The 18,709-nt window shown below is 42.1% G+C and overlaps 7 protein-coding genes across 7 annotated transcripts; 4 read left to right on the top strand and 3 right to left on the bottom strand.

The window, feature by feature from the left end:
• Nucleotides 1-425: 425 nt before the first annotated feature.
• Nucleotides 426-2,021, top strand: EAE97_002189 (uncharacterized protein; the record flags this gene model as incomplete). Its single annotated transcript, XM_038872700.1, has 1 exon — nucleotides 426-2,021. The coding sequence occupies one exon, from the start codon at nucleotides 426-428 to the stop codon at nucleotides 2,019-2,021; it is 1,596 nt and encodes a 531-aa protein (XP_038735906.1).
• Nucleotides 2,022-3,154: 1,133 nt separating this feature from the next.
• EAE97_002188 (uncharacterized protein) lies at nucleotides 3,155-4,753 on the bottom strand (the record flags this gene model as incomplete). The annotated part of the gene is made up of 1 exon (XM_038872699.1): nucleotides 3,155-4,753. One exon carries the CDS (start codon nucleotides 4,751-4,753, stop codon nucleotides 3,155-3,157), a length of 1,599 nt encoding a protein of 532 aa, XP_038735905.1.
• Nucleotides 4,754-6,322: 1,569 nt separating this feature from the next.
• EAE97_002187 (uncharacterized protein) lies at nucleotides 6,323-7,117 on the bottom strand (the record flags this gene model as incomplete). Its single annotated transcript, XM_038872698.1, has 1 exon — nucleotides 6,323-7,117. The coding sequence occupies one exon, from the start codon at nucleotides 7,115-7,117 to the stop codon at nucleotides 6,323-6,325; it is 795 nt and encodes a 264-aa protein (XP_038735904.1).
• A 2,733-nt stretch (nucleotides 7,118-9,850) lies between these two features.
• Nucleotides 9,851-11,652, top strand: EAE97_002186 (uncharacterized protein; the record flags this gene model as incomplete). Its single annotated transcript, XM_038872697.1, has 2 exons — nucleotides 9,851-9,882; nucleotides 10,044-11,652. 2 exons carry the CDS (start codon nucleotides 9,851-9,853, stop codon nucleotides 11,650-11,652), a joined length of 1,641 nt encoding a protein of 546 aa, XP_038735903.1.
• Nucleotides 11,653-12,442: 790 nt separating this feature from the next.
• Nucleotides 12,443-13,062, top strand: EAE97_002185 (uncharacterized protein; the record flags this gene model as incomplete). The annotated part of the gene is made up of 2 exons (XM_038872696.1): nucleotides 12,443-12,627; nucleotides 12,684-13,062. The coding sequence occupies 2 exons, from the start codon at nucleotides 12,443-12,445 to the stop codon at nucleotides 13,060-13,062; spliced, it is 564 nt and encodes a 187-aa protein (XP_038735902.1).
• A 2,490-nt stretch (nucleotides 13,063-15,552) lies between these two features.
• Nucleotides 15,553-16,737, top strand: EAE97_002184 (uncharacterized protein; the record flags this gene model as incomplete). The annotated part of the gene is made up of 1 exon (XM_038872695.1): nucleotides 15,553-16,737. One exon carries the CDS (start codon nucleotides 15,553-15,555, stop codon nucleotides 16,735-16,737), a length of 1,185 nt encoding a protein of 394 aa, XP_038735901.1.
• Nucleotides 16,738-17,342: 605 nt separating this feature from the next.
• On the bottom strand, nucleotides 17,343-18,552 carry EAE97_002183 (uncharacterized protein; the record flags this gene model as incomplete). The annotated part of the gene is made up of 2 exons (XM_038872694.1): nucleotides 17,343-18,246; nucleotides 18,305-18,552. The coding sequence occupies 2 exons, from the start codon at nucleotides 18,550-18,552 to the stop codon at nucleotides 17,343-17,345; spliced, it is 1,152 nt and encodes a 383-aa protein (XP_038735900.1).
• Nucleotides 18,553-18,709: the final 157 nt, after the last annotated feature.

Genomic DNA, 18,709 nt, shown 5'->3' with positions numbered 1-18,709 from the left:
ACAAAGATAAAGAGTATTATAATATTAAGTTATATCTGAAAATAATCATATATCAGGTACTCATATTCTCGCATTCAAAAAAAAGATAACATTTTTCAAAAACAAGCTCTTGTATATAGATTAAGTAGATTAAAGAATATATTCTAGATTATCTTATATTACTTATAGTTTTAGTAAAGATCATCGAGATGAGTACTCTCATATATAATACTCTCTTGTTTTGGGAACCTTTCATGATGAGTAGTAATCGAACAACAAAGGACATTCGACATTTCCGGATATCGCATACCTAAATTCTTTGAGAGCAGGCGTATCGTTCATTCAATGTTTGAATAGCCTTTATCCTCAAAGAACGCAGAAATCATCACACTTGAATATCCATACTTGACATGCAACAACTCGTATACTGAATAACCATCAACATCATGGCTCCACCATTGGTAATCGAGAGCAAGGCCGTTAATTATTTACGCGCCATCCCCACCTTCAACCTTCGAAAGAACCCCCATAGACCAGAAATTGCCTTGCAACTTCAGGATATTCAAATTGATTTCGTCCTGCGTAACTATGATAAAACTATTCATTTTGGAATCACAGATACGCAGCGTCGAATGGAACCTCAGTTTGACCTCAAGCTAAGTGTCATAACAAATGAGACAGGAGATAGGATTTCTCCCCCATTGTCTCCAGCTAGCGAAGACGCAGCAACTTCACCCAGCGAGATCGCCAGTAAAAGCTACAATGCTAAACGCCAAACCGAAGTAAAAGCCTATCTTCGGTTTATTAAGACAGGCCATGAAACCATCAAACAGCTTGAAGCTTTTCATCAATACCGCGATGAAAGAGGTAAACTCATACTAGCCCAATTTTACAGGCTTTGTGACGCTGGCACTGTCAAGCAAATTCGTGCAGTTTACAACGCCCGTCAAAAACGGCCACCCGAAGCATTCTTGTGGAAACTCTATTACGAGGTTATTGATGCTCTGGCTTTCCTTCACAATGATCATCCGAAGTATGAGAACGATCCTTTACACAAAGGGCGTAGGTCAATTATCATGCCATACTTAGACGCCGGAAATATATATCTCTCCTGGCCCGAGGGCGGGTCGCCGAGCTACGTATATCCAGACGTAAAGCTGGGAGACTTCGATGCAGCAAATTTTGTTGAATTCGGAGATGGATTTTCAGAGGACATCGTCGACAAAGCCGACATCGATTACAAGCACAATCCCCCCGAATTAAATTGGTGGAGTGCCAAAAGCGATATTTGGCGTGCCGGCTCAATCATATACTCGCTAACTTCGCGGAACAGAACAACCACTAAGCTAGCGGTTCCTAGAGACCAAAACTTTGCAGATCTTACAGCGGAACAGCAGACATTGATCACAATGGATCCCAGAAGGGTTCTGCCCATCGACTGCCTGTACAGTGGAGAATTTGAAGCTATGCTTCAAAGATCCTTAGTGCTTGATCATAAGAAAAGACCTTCCGCTAGAGAATTGTTACAAGAACTTCAAGGTCCGGCAACAGAAAGAAAGCGCAATTTGGACTTGTTTAGGGCATTGCCTGAATGGATTGGAGAGGAAATCATCCCGAGAAAGAAGAATGATTTTGCAAAAGAACATAGCTTCTCCCAGAAAAGGCTCAAGAATTTACTTCAACCTGGTGTGTTGGAAGCAGAGAGATTAGCAAACCGGAAAAAAATAATAGCCAAGAAAAAAGAGGCAGCTGAAAGGAGAAAACGAGAGGTGGCATTAGATTTGCTGGGTGATGAAAATCCAACAGCAGTGGAGCTATTTTACGAGGAATGGCTACCCAGGGAGAAAGAGAGAGGGAATTTCCTCGGGAGGGGGGAGGATGAATATGATGCTCTCGAATTCGCAGATGAAGTTGCCAAATATATAATGGTCAGGAGCAGAGGAATAGACGCCGGAACTTGGGTTGATCCAGGTCCGGGTTGGCAAGAAGTAGAGAAACTCGGAAAAGAAGCCGAGGCTGCCGCGGCTGCTCCACCACCATAAATGTTCTCTACTTCGAGTAGTCTCTGTATTGTTAAACATGTTTAAACTGGTTGTGGCACTGGTATCCAATCAAAAAGCACCGATGCAAAATTCATCATTCCAGGGTTTTCTTGACAGAACCATTTTGCCTAATCTAGGCGAACTGACTTTGTAATCTTATATGCTTAGCCCAAGTTTTGGATCGAATTTTGATTGAGATGTATATGCCTACAACAACGAGCAACGAAGTAGTTTAGATACAGCCATTTAGATTTATAACCTTGAATTTCCAATGCCCTTAGCCTCTGATAGTATTACATTCGATATTAGGGGACCATTCTTTATTTCGCTCAAAATCTGCATCTGTTCTACTCGCATGGGTGTTACTCATAAACAGAGCTTGGGTAAAGGGCTAACCGAGACGCAAAATACCGTAGCAAATGGGAAGCTCAAAAAGATTGACATCAGCCATTATCCACCAGATCTATGACCAGCTGTCAAGTCTGAGGACGACGAAGCTCTATGGGTATACAGGAGCACAGAAAATTTCAAATCTTCGTCCACTTCTACCTGACCCCAGGGGTATATGTAAAAGTGTAAAGTCCGTCTGTATCCCTAGATACTTACATAATACCCCCAGTTAATGTTCTCTCAATCCGAAATAATAGCGAATTGGAAAACTGTGACAGATGTCTGATCTTTACATAGAAGCCGATCAGTCATCAAAACATGACTGATAGAATTGTAAATCAATCGAAGACTTCTAATGCAAAGGTGAATAAGTGCTAGATGTTCTTCTACGTTGCTGATTCTTCTTTGGCCCCCTCATTGTGGTTAGCTAAGTTTGATTCCTTTGTTCTACCCAGTGAAAAGTACTTTTAAATGCAAATAGGCGTCTTTTAGTCAATCGCACTATACTCTTTTCGCATAAGAAATGTGTGTATCGAGTTTTAGATATTGATAATGCCGACAATAATGTGAATGTATTGTTACTAAATAGTTTGAGTGCATTCAAGATTGGGAACTTGGAATAATTTTGCATGGCATAATTAGAGACAAAAAAGACAATATATTGTGACTGATTCAAGAAGTGCTGTCTACAGACTATGTGCAGAATCAGATATATAAGAGTGATGGACCGAGTAGCAGCAAGTCTAGGATCCGCTACCTGGATCATTGATTTGCAATATGGAAGCACTCTGGCTGGCCTTAGACACAGGCTTATGATGCACCACTTTCGACAACTTTGGAAAGTTGTTCCCAATTGCCATACACATCTCTCTCCACCTGTCAATTCTTTTTCTCTCTCTCCCTCTCGCAACCACGCTGACACTATCATCCAAACCAATTGGATTTGCTTTCCATTCGTCTTCATCAATCTGATATTTCATCGAGTCATCGTTGCTTTCCATCCAATCTAAAATCCACTCCCTATCTACATCACCAACCATTGCCTCTTCCATCGAAATCCTGTACCCATCATCTGGACAATTTGCAAACCCGCTGGACTGATAAATATCACTAAGCACCACATCCAATACTCTCACTCGTCTCCTCGCTTTTTCATATTCATTCTCCGCCTCGATGACTCCCTCAACCACCCCCTGATGTTCTTGCAACAGAGTCAAATCGAAGAAGCTTCTCGCAGGCTCCATTGTTCCATTCTTGACCGCACGTGCATATTCTGCATATTCCTCTTCATAATAATGTTTCCAATTATCAAGTCGATGATGCATTGTTTCTAGGCGATATCCCATGTCCTTCATATGATTCACAGCTTCTTGTTTTTCCATTTCGACTCTCCCTCGAGCTTCTTCGCTGCAAGTGAGAATTTGAGGTACGAGTTGTGTGGTTGTCATGCGATATAACCGATTTGGTCGGGAACTTTTTCCTTTTATATCCAGAAGATTTCGATCCCTGAAAACGTCCCTGAACATGTTAAATAAGATAAGTCTTTGCTCCCTTATTTTTTCATGTTTGCGTTCCGCAGCTCCCTGTAACTCTAGCTTTTGTTCTTGAATACGCGAGGAAACATTGGAAAGATATTTCAATTCTTCCGATTTTGCATCTAGATCACTCGGAACTGTGGCTCCTGACGATGAAATGAGTTGATTGAATTCTTTCACAGTCATCTCAATACACTCGTATTCATCATCCAATCGACCAATGATCCTTGTATGATCGTTGAACTGTCCCTCGAGGTAGAATATTTCGTTTAAGTTTCTCACAACATCACTTGTCAAAGCTAGAGCAGAATTTGGGACACCATTTCGTCCCATATAGGTGAATATCTCGGGGTATCTTGCAGTCAAAGGCGCTCGCCCTGGTGGTTTTCCCTGGTCAATGATTGATGCCGGCGGTTTATAGGAGCATGTGCGACATTTCCTGAGATTTTGTTGATGTGGAGATGAAAGCGATGTGGCATCAGTCAACACTACGCTGGAAGGCGATAGAGGTTCTCTTCGAAGAGGACTATTCGCATTAGCTCTTTTTCTACTTGCTCTTATTCTTCTCAAAAATTCGCTTCCGAATGTAGAAGTTGAAGAGATCTCTTCTCTGCTCGAGTCCTGATGTGCCGGAGTTGACGTTGTTACTATCTGAGTTGGCTCAGGGACAAAATCCGCGTTAATCGTGGGCAAAGGCTTGGCTGTGGAATCAGATATCTGCTTTGATCGAGCACCTTTAATGAACACCGAGCTAAGCAATCTCTTGAGAGACTTGCCATCCGTCCATTGATCTATCAGTCCTTTCATAGAGAATAATTGAATGACTGGAAGTACTCCTCGTTAATAGAGAACATAAGAATGTCATATCTTGTGCGAGGTGAATTGATACAATTGCTGAAACAGTAGGCCAAAGTCAAAGATACATCGTGAGATAAGTATTCAAGATCCATTCGAGAGTTTTGAGGACAAAGAAACATATTTTTGGACATTCTAAGATAGCTGGTACGAAAACACGTTTTTCGTATGGATACCCACCTGTTCTGAAACAAAGGAATGTTCATTCGAAACCATAAAACAACTCCGAGGAGAACGCTTGCAATGTGAGATCTGTCAATTTTTAATGAGAGAAAATCTTGCAAAATCGTTTTTGAACAATTACCTTAACGCTTCCATTCCTTGCGAATTCAGTCCACGTACCTGGAAAAAGTTGTCATTTTGATATTTCCATATGTGACTGTCACTGTTACACACGCATGCGGACATCATGTTACCCCTCTGTGCCCGCGAAATCATCGATGAAATATTATCATTGTCCATACTCTCACAATTAACTGATCTAAAATCTAAGCGAACCTCATTCATTTGTTTCTGCTGCTTCCATGAGATTTTCGATAAGTGCTAATAGATCGTTTATTCAATACCGTTCTAGAGGCATGGCATGAACTGAATCGAAACCGGGTACTGCATAGTTCTATTTACGAATATTTTATAAGACCACCGACGAACTCAAGGTTCAAGTAGATGGGAATAATTTTATTGGAAAAGTAGTACGCTCTTTCACCCACTTGAATGAATACCAGAAAAGCGAAAGCGATCATCCCTCCCTGCTTAGTTCCTAGGCCAACTATAACGGACTCACTTCTTTGGGTTTTCTTTAGATACAGAGCCAAAATTCAATAGATCCAGACAGCAATGAAAGAAGAACCTGAGTAGAAGTTGAAAGAGCGAACCCCTATCACCGGTGTTCCAGCAAACAGGAACCCCGTTTACCGTTTCCGTCACGTCTTCTAATCTCCCATGGATTGACCACAAAGATTCAACATTCTACAATGGAAATCCCGCCAAAAATGGACCTTTGTTTCATGAGAGATGTTGGGAAAGAGGAAGACTGGGTTTATAATTGGAAAGTAGTCGAGTTGGATCTACTTGACAGTGGCGGCCACAGGAACTCATGCTCGTGATGTACAAATCTTAGTGCAAGTAGTCAAGTTGTTGTTGTTGAGAATTTGTTATTTGGGAATACACTGGCAGTTTGAAGAAGGTGGGTTTTGGGTGTGTGTAAATGATTGTTGCGCACATGCGGAATTCTCACTACTTATTCGTGGTAGTAGAACTATTGGCGATTTTTGTTCCACTCTGCAGCAATGAATTCTGCGATATGCCCAATTCAATATAGGCCAAAGGTACGCCGTTCGTGGCATGAAGGCTGTCGCATACATTGTAGGCCATATTGATTGTCATCTGCAGTATTCAAGGTCCATGATTGATGGGGAGAAAAATCCAATCTGCCATGATTGGGCAGCGAAGTACAGCTTAGCCGGCTAATTTCCAAGTTTTCTGCTCAGCTGTCGAAATCAATTATCTATATGCTGATGATTAACTGCTATCTTCCTCGGCCCACTTCACAACGAAACCAAAAACAGTCCTTCTCAGTTCTTCGTCTCCTCTGTCCTTTTCAAACATTACTTTCTCCATCTTCTCCTCTAAGACCTTCTCAACAGTCATGCCTCCCTCTCGTACCAAGTCAAAGAATGCCATATCTTTTTCCAATAACCAAGGTCGATATGGGGTAAAGAACACCAAGGCCATAGAATCCTTACTCTTTCTCAGAGTCTTCTTAATAGAATCCAACAGCTTCGCGTGCTCGGAATGATTGAAAAGAAGATCTGCGAGTATCAACACGTCGAATCCAGCCTCCTTTTCTTCTAAAGGTAGAAGTGAGAGTAACGGAGATGGATCAGCGCCCCAGCAATAACCTTCAGCAACCAGGTTTTCCTTGCCGTTTACTCTCAATTCAGGGAATTGCTCATAGAATACCGAAATGTTCTTTCTGAGATTATCGATGAGGTCCGAATCTGGATAATCCGTAACCACAACATTTTTGGCACGTAGAGAGGCACAAGTAAGACTTGGAAGACCTGCACCTGCACCAAGTTCTAATACTGATTTGGAAGTAATCAGAGAAGGACTCTTTTCCAAATAGTTGGATATTATGCGACCCGCATTCCACAGATGATGACCCCAAAGTGGATTGTGACCGACCAGATGCAGAGTAAGTGTCTGACCAGAAAGTAGCGTATGGGTTTCTGTGGTTGGCTTCGGGGATGGAGGGTAATAATCTTCCGGCTCGGCAAATAGATCGGGACCATCTTCGAAATCCGAATCAGCCATGATAGATTATACAACAGAGCAAGTGATCACGTGGTTATTATGATGCTTGTGCGAAATCTTTTTAGACGAAACGAGGTCAATGTGTTAGTTACGACATGGGACAGTTGAGAGAATGGCGAAAAATAAGAAGTGCTTGATATGAAAGATTTGTCAGAGGGTCTGGTGAAATCCCTACAGTTTGACAATATCAGATTGAATAAAGTCATTCCAAGTCAACTTCTAAACCTGTTTCTGAGTGAAACATGATGCTTGAATGAATGAATGAATGAATGAATGAATGAATGAATGGATGGGATGGAGATGGAGATGGAGATGGAGATGGAGATAGAGTTAAGAAGACTCGCTCCACAACCCCAATGTGTACTTAGTCGAATTTGCTTACCTTGTTATGAAAGCTTGCTTTTGGGAAGAGGAGAGAACTGTAACTTTGAGTTAAAGTTGTTTCGCCGTCTCTTCGTCTCGTCGTCTCGTTGTTTCTGAATGTTTTCTTTTTCTTTTTCTTTTTCTTTTTCTTTTTCTCTTAATGTTTTGGAATTTATGATACCCACCCGGAGAGTAGGCGTTGCAAAATATATTTTCATATTACCCCACCATCATTATGCAGATTTGACTAGGGGATTTATGCCAATTTGTGACATTTATTCAAAGCCAGCCACTCAGATACACAGCCACTTGTTGTAGCAACCAATAGATGTACTTTTTGATAAGATAAGCGAACCCAGGTCTCGGCCGCATCTTTTCATATTGATAGATTGATAGATTGATAGATTGATAGATTGAGTGATGGAAGAGGTTGTGGGAGGATGTGGCTTGCATGAAGAATGAAAATGGTCCCTTGAAGGTTTGAATTAGATCTGACATTTATGCGGGCACGGGTGAAGGCCGAGATGGCTTGCTCTTAGTGTTTTATTCAGTTGAGCAATTCTGGTAGTTGATCTACATGACCTTGATGGATAGAATTTCTCAAGTACAGAATACTTCGTAAGATCTTAAGTAGACACCTACGGATTGAGATGAAAGTAATAAAAATGATGAGTTAAAAAACAGAATTTTTGACAGCAGATATCTAGGAAAAATAGACATACATCAATGAAACAAATGACGCTCCGCTGGTCCTCCGGGGGCCACCGCCGTGGAGGCAGACTATTAGACTATTTGAACATTTATCACACAGAATGCTAGATACCTACTTGTTATATGGAAACATCTTCGAGCGAAGCGAGCTATGGGGGTTTGGGGGCTTGCCCCCAGATATAAGGGAAAGGGGTTATCAATTGAGTGGACATTCTCATGGTAAGTGGAAGATAGATAGACAGATAGACAGTCAACGTTAGACATCATCATGATATCTCAACTCTGTTCCGAGTACTAGCGCAGCCTTCCAAGTTTTCAACTCGATGCCATTGTTTCGTCTTATATGAACTAGGTAGTGAAGATCGATTCCAAAGTAGATATTGATACGGGGTACTTCCTACAAGAGTCCTACTGGGAGTAATCAATAAGAGAAAGCTGACCATTGGATATACTAGATGTAGATGATGATGTAGCGGTAGTGTAGATGGTAGAACTCTCAAATTCAATACTCGAGTGTTGTGCTCAAAACGAAAGGATTCAACGCACGGCCATTAGATGCCACCAATCAAAACTTGCTCATTGATTTGCAAGGCTCTTCCAAACTTCACTCTAGCAAATAAAAAGTAGTAGAGAGTGGTGTCGAGCACATCTTTCAATTCAATATTGACTCTCACACTCATATACTTACATAGTCACCCCACTACGCACTACGCATGCACTACATACCGAGTACACTACTATTATTACTACTACTACTTTTACTACCACTATTATTACTACTATTACTATTATTACTACTACTACTACTACTACTACTACTACTACTACTACTACTACTCTATCCTACATACTCACTCCCCAGTCAACGCGACATCTACTACCTACCATATTGAGATCTTACGATATCATGAGTAACTCAAGCACCTTCCATTCAATATTCTCTGGGAAGCCTTATGATTCAAACCGTCCAACTTTATCATCTTCCGGTCCTTACGAATAGAACAAACAAATTCGAGAAGAATCAATCAATTAACAATTCCTCAATAAAAACTGGTCAAAAGAACAAACAAGGGCTTCATTGTTATAGTTACTAATATCTAACATCTTACCTTGACCTGATCTGACCTGATCTGACCTGATCTGATCTGACCCCTACCTTACCTTACCTATTCTACCATCAGCTCGGATCGCTTCAAACACTTCTCCGCCCTACTTTGGACCAGATATATTCAATTCACCCTATTATCCTATTATACCCGAAGTAAAATAAATCAAGCTCAATTCAGCTTTTCTTCACTGGCTCGATATTACCTACTAGTACCTCGACTTTTTCTCATGATATCGATTCATCACAATTCACTCCATCTTGAAACCTCCCCCTCCCCCCTCCCCGCGAACCCATACTTTGGGGACTCAAGATACTTCGGAAACACGCAGGAACCATTTCCGTGTCAGTCGCACAAGTCAGACGCTGATCCTCTTTCCGATTTCCCCTCTGTGCGGTCGTTGCGCATGCCGATAGTGATTCCCGGAACACAATCAACATCGAGATAAGGTTGTCTGAAAGAATTTACCTGCACTTCAATTCAAGTCTATCCATTCGGGTCAGCCCACTTATTAGTTTTGGATCGACCACAAGAGTTGTTCAATTGTGAAAAGATGCCGTTGATCAATGGATTGAAAATGGCCTGGTATGTTGAGACCCATTCATCCTTGCTGTGTTCATCAATTTATGCACATGAAGTGGTTCACAAACCAAAGATATATATACGCACCACACACACTCTCACACCTATATACACTTTACATATCTACCAATTGTTTCCGATATGCTAACATAAACCCACCACAGTGAGCCATGTATCCGAGGTCATCGATCAACAAAATGTACACACGCGAATGAGAGACTGATGGTGCCGGTGAGGAAGCCCGGAAGACCACTCAGTGCATGCCCTCACTCGAAAGATCAACCATGTAACTGTGGGAGTGTTACTGCTGCTATTCCAAGGAAGCAAGCATGCCACTGTGGTACCGACACACCTGTCTCGACTCCTCCGGCTCCTATGCAACGAGTCAACTCCATATCCGACCCTACTTCCCCGACGCAACTCACATTTAAAATACAAAAGACAGCATCGAAGCCACAGTCCAGCAGGAAACAATCATTTGATCCTGTAAATTTGGAACGCATGGATTTAAACCAAGTCAATATAGTTCCCTTCGATCAACATACCCAGAGAATGCAAATCATTCCCCCAAATGCATATCATATTTCGACTGCTCCGCAACCCTATGGGTATGGCCCACCACAATATTCCATCATGCAACAACAATATGGCACCGTTCCTGTTCAACTGCCTCCGCCTATGCATGGATTAGGAGGACCGATAACAGATATAAGAATAAGTGGATTTACGAATGGGCTCAGCAGCTTAGATCAAGTTGTGGAAGATCCTCTCGAGACACCGACTGAAGTGAAGAATGGTCAAATTACTCCTAAAATGAACGGTGGTTCTTGTTGTGCGCCATCTACTCCAGAAACCCCACCTCACATCGATAATGTCGCTACGAGTAGTGCTTCATGCTGTGCGCCTAAACAAAATACCCACAGCCACACTTCTTCGAATGCCAGTACAATGTCAGAACCTCCGCAAGCTACACCTAAACCTAAAAGTTGTTGTTCTTCAAAGAAGAAGCCTTCATCGACTCAAAACTCCCAAACGAATACTCCCATGATGAACCCACACATACCACAAAATGGATTTCCGATGAATAATGCCATATATTCACAATACCCACCTACCGTATTCACATACCCTGCTACATATGGTTCTTATCAAAACCCACTACAGCCATCCGCATGGCGCCAAGGTGTCCACGATATGAGTTACGGACATGTTCAAGGGCAACCATCTGTTCCTAATGCGCCTTTGTCATTCGATCCGACTCAAATGGCCCAAAACCCCGAGACCGTTCATACATGTGGTTGTGGCGACGGCTGCCAATGTGTTGGTTGCGCAGCTCATCCATATAACGATGCGACAAGACAATACGTCCTGTCAGCTTGGGAATCGATGCGGGTCGAACCCGACCTTTACAGCAATGGTCACGCACATGGGCGTATCAACTCGAATGGGAACATTGCACCTAATTCCATCCAGACACAAGATATTATCAAGGAGAACCCCACTTCTCCGCCTCCTGCTACTCCGTCTAGTACTACTTCCGGAGCTGCAGAAGAACAAAGCCTTTCAGCGTCGGATTTTTTCTTCGTAAATTATCCCTTTAGCGCAGAAGACGGCTGTGCAGGAGAAACTCAAAGCTGTCCCTGCGGTGATGATTGCCAATGTTTAGGCTGTACTATTCATCGCGTTCCAGATATTCCTTGCCCTGGCGAGAAGGAGACTTGTCCCTGTGGCGATGACTGCGCTTGTATTGGCTGTACTATACACAACATGTGATACTTCATTATTGCATATATCTAAGTGGGGGTTTTACACATAATTGAGGAGGAAAAAGTATCTTTGACAATATATGGGATTTGATGATTTTGAGTGTTTTGTTTTGAAGGAAAAGTTCGATACCCTCTGCATTTTATTTAATTAATTTTAAGCCTCGAGGGCGGTCGATTGACTGAGATGGATATTAGTGATACGTCTCCCCCCCTGGCTCGAAGCGAGCTATCATGAAAAAAAAAAAAGAGAACAATCATGCATTCAATGACACAAGGATTAGTTTCTCATTCAATAGCTACATGTAATGCAATTATGTCTCTCTAGCCTTTGGTACAATATGTATCTCATGCTAATCGAGGCCGATTTGACACAGTCGTTATCAGCTTAGCTAACCCCTTGGCTCATTTGTAGACCCAAAGAGTTCACCATATACTAGTGCAATGTGTTACGACAGCATCTCCATATCAAATGTGGAGCTTTCAAATTATTTGCAAGTGATCCTACGCCGCAACTGCACATATTGAACAAGGGTGATTCTATTTGACCGGATCACAAGGTAATTTCTTCAATTTCTTCATTTGCCTGTATGCACGTGTGACCTTCATGCTTCACTTGTTTCTTATGTATATGTCAGATTCATCTATTTACTTCTGGTCTATATAATCCCCACCTTTCGACATAATGGCTCGTTCCAGTCAAATATGTGATTATTGCTCTCAATTTTATGCTTTGCGTATCTTCAGTTCTTGTCATATCCGTAAACCTACCTCGTTCCGCTTCGTCTCGATCCTGCAATATGATATCCTCATCTTGTACAGGAGCCATCAGATTTTCCCCTCTCACGCCGTCAAGTGATAATCTCGATGAGGCTCAACTTGTTCAATACAATTATCTGGCAAATACTACAAAGGCTGTATATAAAAATACTATCGTCACAGAAGATGCAGATGGATCACTGCAAGGACCGTTCAATATGCTGCTGTTAGTACTGTCCTAGAAATGCTTTGATTAGATACCCAAATTAATATCGAAATCAGTTACACGCCAACGGTTGCACAGCCTTGGGTGAATTTGCAATTAGCCGTGGCTGGTCTGCTAGTCCCCAGCGAAGCTGAATGTGCTATTCTCGGCGTTTTATCAGTCACCAAAGCGACATATGGAATTTATGCGCACAAGATCTTGGCTGAGAAAGCAGGCTTAACAGCCTCGCAAGTTGCAGGCATGCTAGCGGGAGACTGTCCATCGAGCGTGACACCTCGTCAAAAGGCTGTCTACGAAATCGCCGTGAAACTAGCTCAGACTAGAGGAACGTTAGATATGCCGTCGTTCAAGGCTTCTGAGGCTGTGCTGGGACAGGCGGGGATTCTTGGGGCCATTCAGCAGTCTGCTGCGTTTATGTATGCTTCGATAGAATAACAATCTTTTAAAGGCCTTGAAGACATAAAACTACTTTCAACGTATGACCGGAAGTGTTTCCTAGGCATGGTGCTACATTAACGCTGTTGGTGAAAGCGATCAGCTTGTTAACCTTTGAGCCATTGTATGCCACTGTAAAACTTGAAACATAACGCTCAAGTGGCCCATAGTTCTTTTTGCTACATGTAAAATAGTCACCTTTTGTTCGAGAAAAGCCATTGTCACACGTAGTTACATCGTGTTTCCAAGGAACTTGCAATCAAAGGTGCATCAGTCCAGTGACTCGGCATGTTGTGTAATACAACAAGACAAACACGCTCTATACCCAAGTTACTTTACGCAGCATGGTAACCCCACTGTTGGTGTCAAGACATCCGGAATGTCTGTGCCTATGCCTGCCCGGACACACGCAGACTTGGAGGAAGAGAGCAGGGAGCGGGCGCTGAGTAGACCTCCGTTCCAACGGGCAACTCTACAGAAAATTTTTCAAACAGGAGCTGCCTGGTGCACTAACAATAGTGGGGCTCAAATGGCATGTCTTTCTTGAAGAATAAAACAATAGAAGGAAAGATGAAGGTGAAAGGTTAAAAACGATATACTAGAAAGTTACTCAACATGTTTGTGATTTGTTCGACGCTCAAACTTAGTAAAGCCGTGCAAGCCCCGGGGGATTCCTGCACTGACTGGAGTATCGTAGAAATACGAATCCTAGACGGGCGATAAATTATTCTTATCCCAGTTGAATTGATGCAATATGCCATCGATATTTTAATCTAGCACAATGCCCAAAGAATCTCTACAAGAATCTGTACACTGTGTAGGATGAGCTTCTGCTCAATCTTTAACAGTTCGTGCAAATTTATGATTTAAATCGGGAGAAAGGCATTCGATTTCGATCTGTTGAAGATCCCGTGTGATTGAGCAAAGTAAAGTGACTTTGATGTCACAAGAGTGATCTTGATCTTAAGACAGAAGATACGGAATGCTGACTCTCACCATGGAAATATGTATCATTCGTTTAAACACTTCAATCGCTCAATCTATCTTGAATGCAATGCAGTGTTAAATGAACTTCTGTTTTTTGGATCCTTTTTGGGGCTTTTGATACCTATAGACGACCTCCTTGGAAAGCTAGCATGTGCGATTATAACTTGGTCAGGCAATTTTGTTTCCCCCCCCCCCCCACAAAAAAAATGTATAAGCATCTATACGATTGAGGCTATTCGAGGGCATTTGTGTGTGCCGAGAGGACCGGGGTGGTGTAGTGAGACCACATATGTGATGGGATGGTGTCTGTATGAATTTATTCGTGAGTTGCTGTAAGCATAAGGCATTGAATGTAAGTTCGAAACGGGATCGAGATTCATTGCTTACCTCTGGCACCTGCTGAATGTTGGATTGCATTTCTATTTTCAATCGAGATACTGTAAAACACTGAAAGATTGTATTTAGTTTGTTAGTCTGAACCAGTTACCCCAACATCGCGATTGCAGAAAAGGCAATGCGCTTCAACTTCTCCATCTCGGAAAGATACTTAGCTTGAGGCTCTGTTTAACTAAATCTGGCCTTGCATTATTTAACGAAATGTAAGACAGTTCGAGGGATTGCACGCGTGGCTTTCTGTCTTGTGTTCATTGAATTGAATTTATATGATACTTTCACTCATGCAACCTACAAATACCATATGAATACAAATCTGCAGATGAGAGTAGTGGTTAGTTCATCTCATGCTTATCTTCATTGGTTTGTGCATGTCTTCGAGGCTCGTAGTAAGTGCTACAGACATCGATACTTCAGGTTTAATATGTAGCTCTCTATACTAAGTAGGTGTATATTCAATATTAGCTAAAATCCAAACCTCTATTTTATTGGATTCGATTTTTTTTTAAATACTATCTCTTCTACGTCAATGATATGTTGGAAGATATATGTTAACGCCGAGATGAGCTGTGGCGCTTATTTGGGATAACCCGCGGCCACTACAACAAACAGGCAACTCTGCTATGATCATTCTATTCCCGTAATTCTTCATTCCGCTGTTTCAGAACTTATCGCGCCTTTCAATTGATCTAGATCTTCACTAAATGGCCCCCAAAGTCGGTTCGATTTTCGTTGGTAAGCGCCCGTTGCTTGTTCAACCTGGCCCCCAACACGCAAATTTTAGATAGGTTGAAAGTTTCCACAAAGCCACGTTTGTTCCGTATTTTTGTTACCGGATTTGTGGTACGGTAAAGAAGCATTTTTTTTTTTGGCCTTCATGAATGACCTCCCGATAAAGAAAATTTGGGAAACCCTCGCATATTCGACCTTGTTTGTGTTACAATGTTGGATTTTCAACAACATGTCGGTTAGATAAAAGGCAGCGAGAACTTTTATTTAAGCATTCTGTACACTCTTTCCATTATTACGGGATGATAATCAATTCCTTGATGAATTTATGCACCGAACTACAACTTATTTGCTGTTTATACACATCCCGATTGATGCAACATGGAGGCCACGATTATACAGACTTCAAAAGTTGTTCTTCTTGAACTTGGGGAACGTGCCATAGAACCTGTCTTAACAGAAGACGGCAAACTGATTAAAATATGCGCACCTTTCGCATTTAAGCTCGTCCACAGCGCTGAAAAGGTTACGGACCCTGTGACGAATAAAGTCACTATGTGCACTGAGTCCGACGATTACATATGGTTCTATGAATGCTTGAAAGAAATGTCTGATCAAAAGGGAGGGAAGAAGGCGCCTGCAATTAGATATCAAGATCCCGACTACATTAGTTACTACGCCGATATGGCTCATCGCCCCACTAGTGTACGATCCAACGAGATTATAACCAAAGAAACCCTGGGGGTGCTGTACAGTACCGACAGTAAGACATCGGCAAAATTGAAACTTTTCGAAGCTTGCACAAAAATTCGGATAAAAAGAAAAAAAGACATAGGATATGACAGTTGGATATCCGGTTTTGCGACACAGGCCCTCAGAGAAGACATATTTAGGCTTGCTCACGAGATCAGAGGCTTAAATGTGGACTTCAAGCTTCCATCTTCGACTGATGTGATAGTGGATCCTACAAAAGGATGGCTATATGACTCCAAGAGAAAAGATCATTTGCTGTGTTGCCCGGCGAGTGGTAGACCTGTGCTGACTGAGGACGACGAATTCATTTGGGCAAATGATCTCAATAAGAGAAAGCCAAAGCCAACCAGAACGGTTTCTGAACCTGTAAATGGGTCGACAAGTGCACCGAAAGTGCTACAGAGAAGTCTGAAGAGTAAAGATTCCGACGGTAGACAGACCGAAGGAAAGCGTCGTGAGATCAAGCCTCCCGGCCAGGATAGTTCTAGAGATAAGCTTTCTAGTCAGCGTACTTCTGGGGAAGGAACTTCTAGCCAGGGACATTCCAAGCCGAGACCTCTCAGACAGAGTGGTTCCGGGGACAAGCTTCCTAGCCAAAGTAGCTCCAAAACTATACCCCACAAGCGGAATGATTCTAGCTACAAAAGTTCCAGGGTCGTACCTTCTAAGCAGAGCGACCCTAGAGACAAACTTCACAAGCAAAGTGATGCTAGGAGGCCTTTAGAAAAGAAAGCTCCGAATAGGAAAACAACTAATGAACCTGGATCCACCACTAAAAGACCCGTTGCAGGGAGGTCGCAAACTTTTACATGATGTCAGAAGCTCTTCTAGTATCTGTAGATTTGGTGTGTATCTAAGTGGAATGAGTATTTGATACATGAAATATAAGCAAAGAAATCGATCTTATTAATAATTCAATGTAATACATTTTATTGCCAATGTACCACCTGCAGTACTGACAACAACACACAAGACCTGTAAATTATAGAAGATTTATGAGGATGTGCAGTCACGTTGGAAAACTTCAACAGACATCCCATTTTTAACGATTTTTCTTTGTCCCAATATCCCCAGACTCAGTGTGGAACCTGCTAGATACGGATTATCAAGAAATAAGGTGAAAGCTTTCAGACGAGTGTGCTAGGTTGCCCAATATTTGGGTTCTTTGTATGGGAAGTTTTGGAAAAGTTAAGATGTGATACCCTATCGATATAAGCAGAATTTTAAAACTATCACTACCCATCGTATTGTCTATAACATAAGAAAGTGACCAGATATAAAAAAATAACCGAGTAAAATGATACATAAATCAAACACATTTGTACCCATATAAAATCTCGTCTTCTGCATTTACAGTTTGCACCACCCCTAAACGTATCACCATATACTGAATAAGATAAATCCACTCGAGCAAACATTCAGGGACTGCAGATAGCACATTCTCTTATCTCTGATTTTGTGTAGAAATCCCTTCTTCGTATCGTTTTATCTGAAGTTTTCTTGGACGCACCAACAGCTTTCGAAGCTTCACCAGAGTTCAATCCATGCGCATTTTTCAAATGACCCTCGAGCTGAATGTCCGTGAAGCGACTTTGCTTTGTTCCACACGTGCTCAACCCGCATTCAAAACTTCCGTGTTCTTTCTGTATGTGCTCGGAGACAGGTGTCTCAACTTCTTTCCCGCAGTGACTGACAGGACACGTACTGACAGTAGATGGTTTATCATGACATTCCCGGATATGAACCCATAGTTTGTCTTTGCGGGCGAACCCTATGTCTCCACAGTGCACAAATGGACACTCGTGGTTACGTGCACGAACATGTGCAGTTTGTCGGTGTCGTTCCAAGTCATACTTATTTCTAAATGGTTTCTGATAGCCACAACCCTCAGCGTCACAGACCAAGGGTCTCAAGTGTATATTCTTTAGATGTTTGTTGAAAGCTTTTGGGGTGGAAAATGTTGCCTTTGAAGTACATCCAGCCCAATCACACTGAGCCGGCCCGCAGAAATTAGACTCCAAAAGATCAGCATATTCGCTACCTTGAGCCGATATTCCAGGGCCTGTTGAGATGTTTAACAGCTTCTCGTGACTCGGTTTACCAGATTGAAATTGTTCAGTACAAGGAAGCCATTGTGAAGAGATGCCGTCAATCAACCAAGAATCATCAAAATCAAAATTCTCAAATATTTGAGAATCGTAAATCATTGGACCAAACGAACTTTCGATTTTGGGATCGCACGTCAAATTAGGCACCCAAAATTTGCCATCGGCTGAGGGAAAGGGGAGGTTTGGGGCATTGTGGAGCCATTCCTCATTGGGACTAGCGAAAATGCACTGTCAGCACAACAAGGCTCGTCCTGCGGGGAATGGTCACTCACAAAATTTGAGGATTGCCCCAATTTGAGTCGGTACAATCTGATTCGATAATATCTGGAAAGATGCTGGGAAAGCCTCTCAATACGTTGTTGCCGTGTACATCAGTGTCGAGGCAGGACCTTGGAACTTTGGTAGAATTGGGGCATTGTCCATCGCTGTATGCACTACTGCAAGTGCTGTATGTGCAATACGAGGCTGATTCGTGTTCCGAATTGTCGCAATTTGATTGATCAAAATTTCTTCGAGTCATGGCTATGTTGCTCGCAAGGTAATATTCGAGGCAGAATCTTCGGCTTTTAATCTAGATGGGGGTCTCTTTAATCGGCCACAGGTGATAAATCGCTGGAAAGTAAGAAGAAATGAATAAAATTGCTGCATCTTGAGCAATTTTGCTAAGGGGGAAAGTT

This window comes from Botrytis byssoidea, assembly GCF_014898295.1.
Source record: "Botrytis byssoidea strain MUCL 94 chromosome Unknown BBYS_004, whole genome shotgun sequence".
NCBI classification, from domain to species: domain Eukaryota; kingdom Fungi; phylum Ascomycota; class Leotiomycetes; order Helotiales; family Sclerotiniaceae; genus Botrytis; species Botrytis byssoidea.
This window is presented reverse-complemented; position numbering and strand designations above follow the sequence as displayed.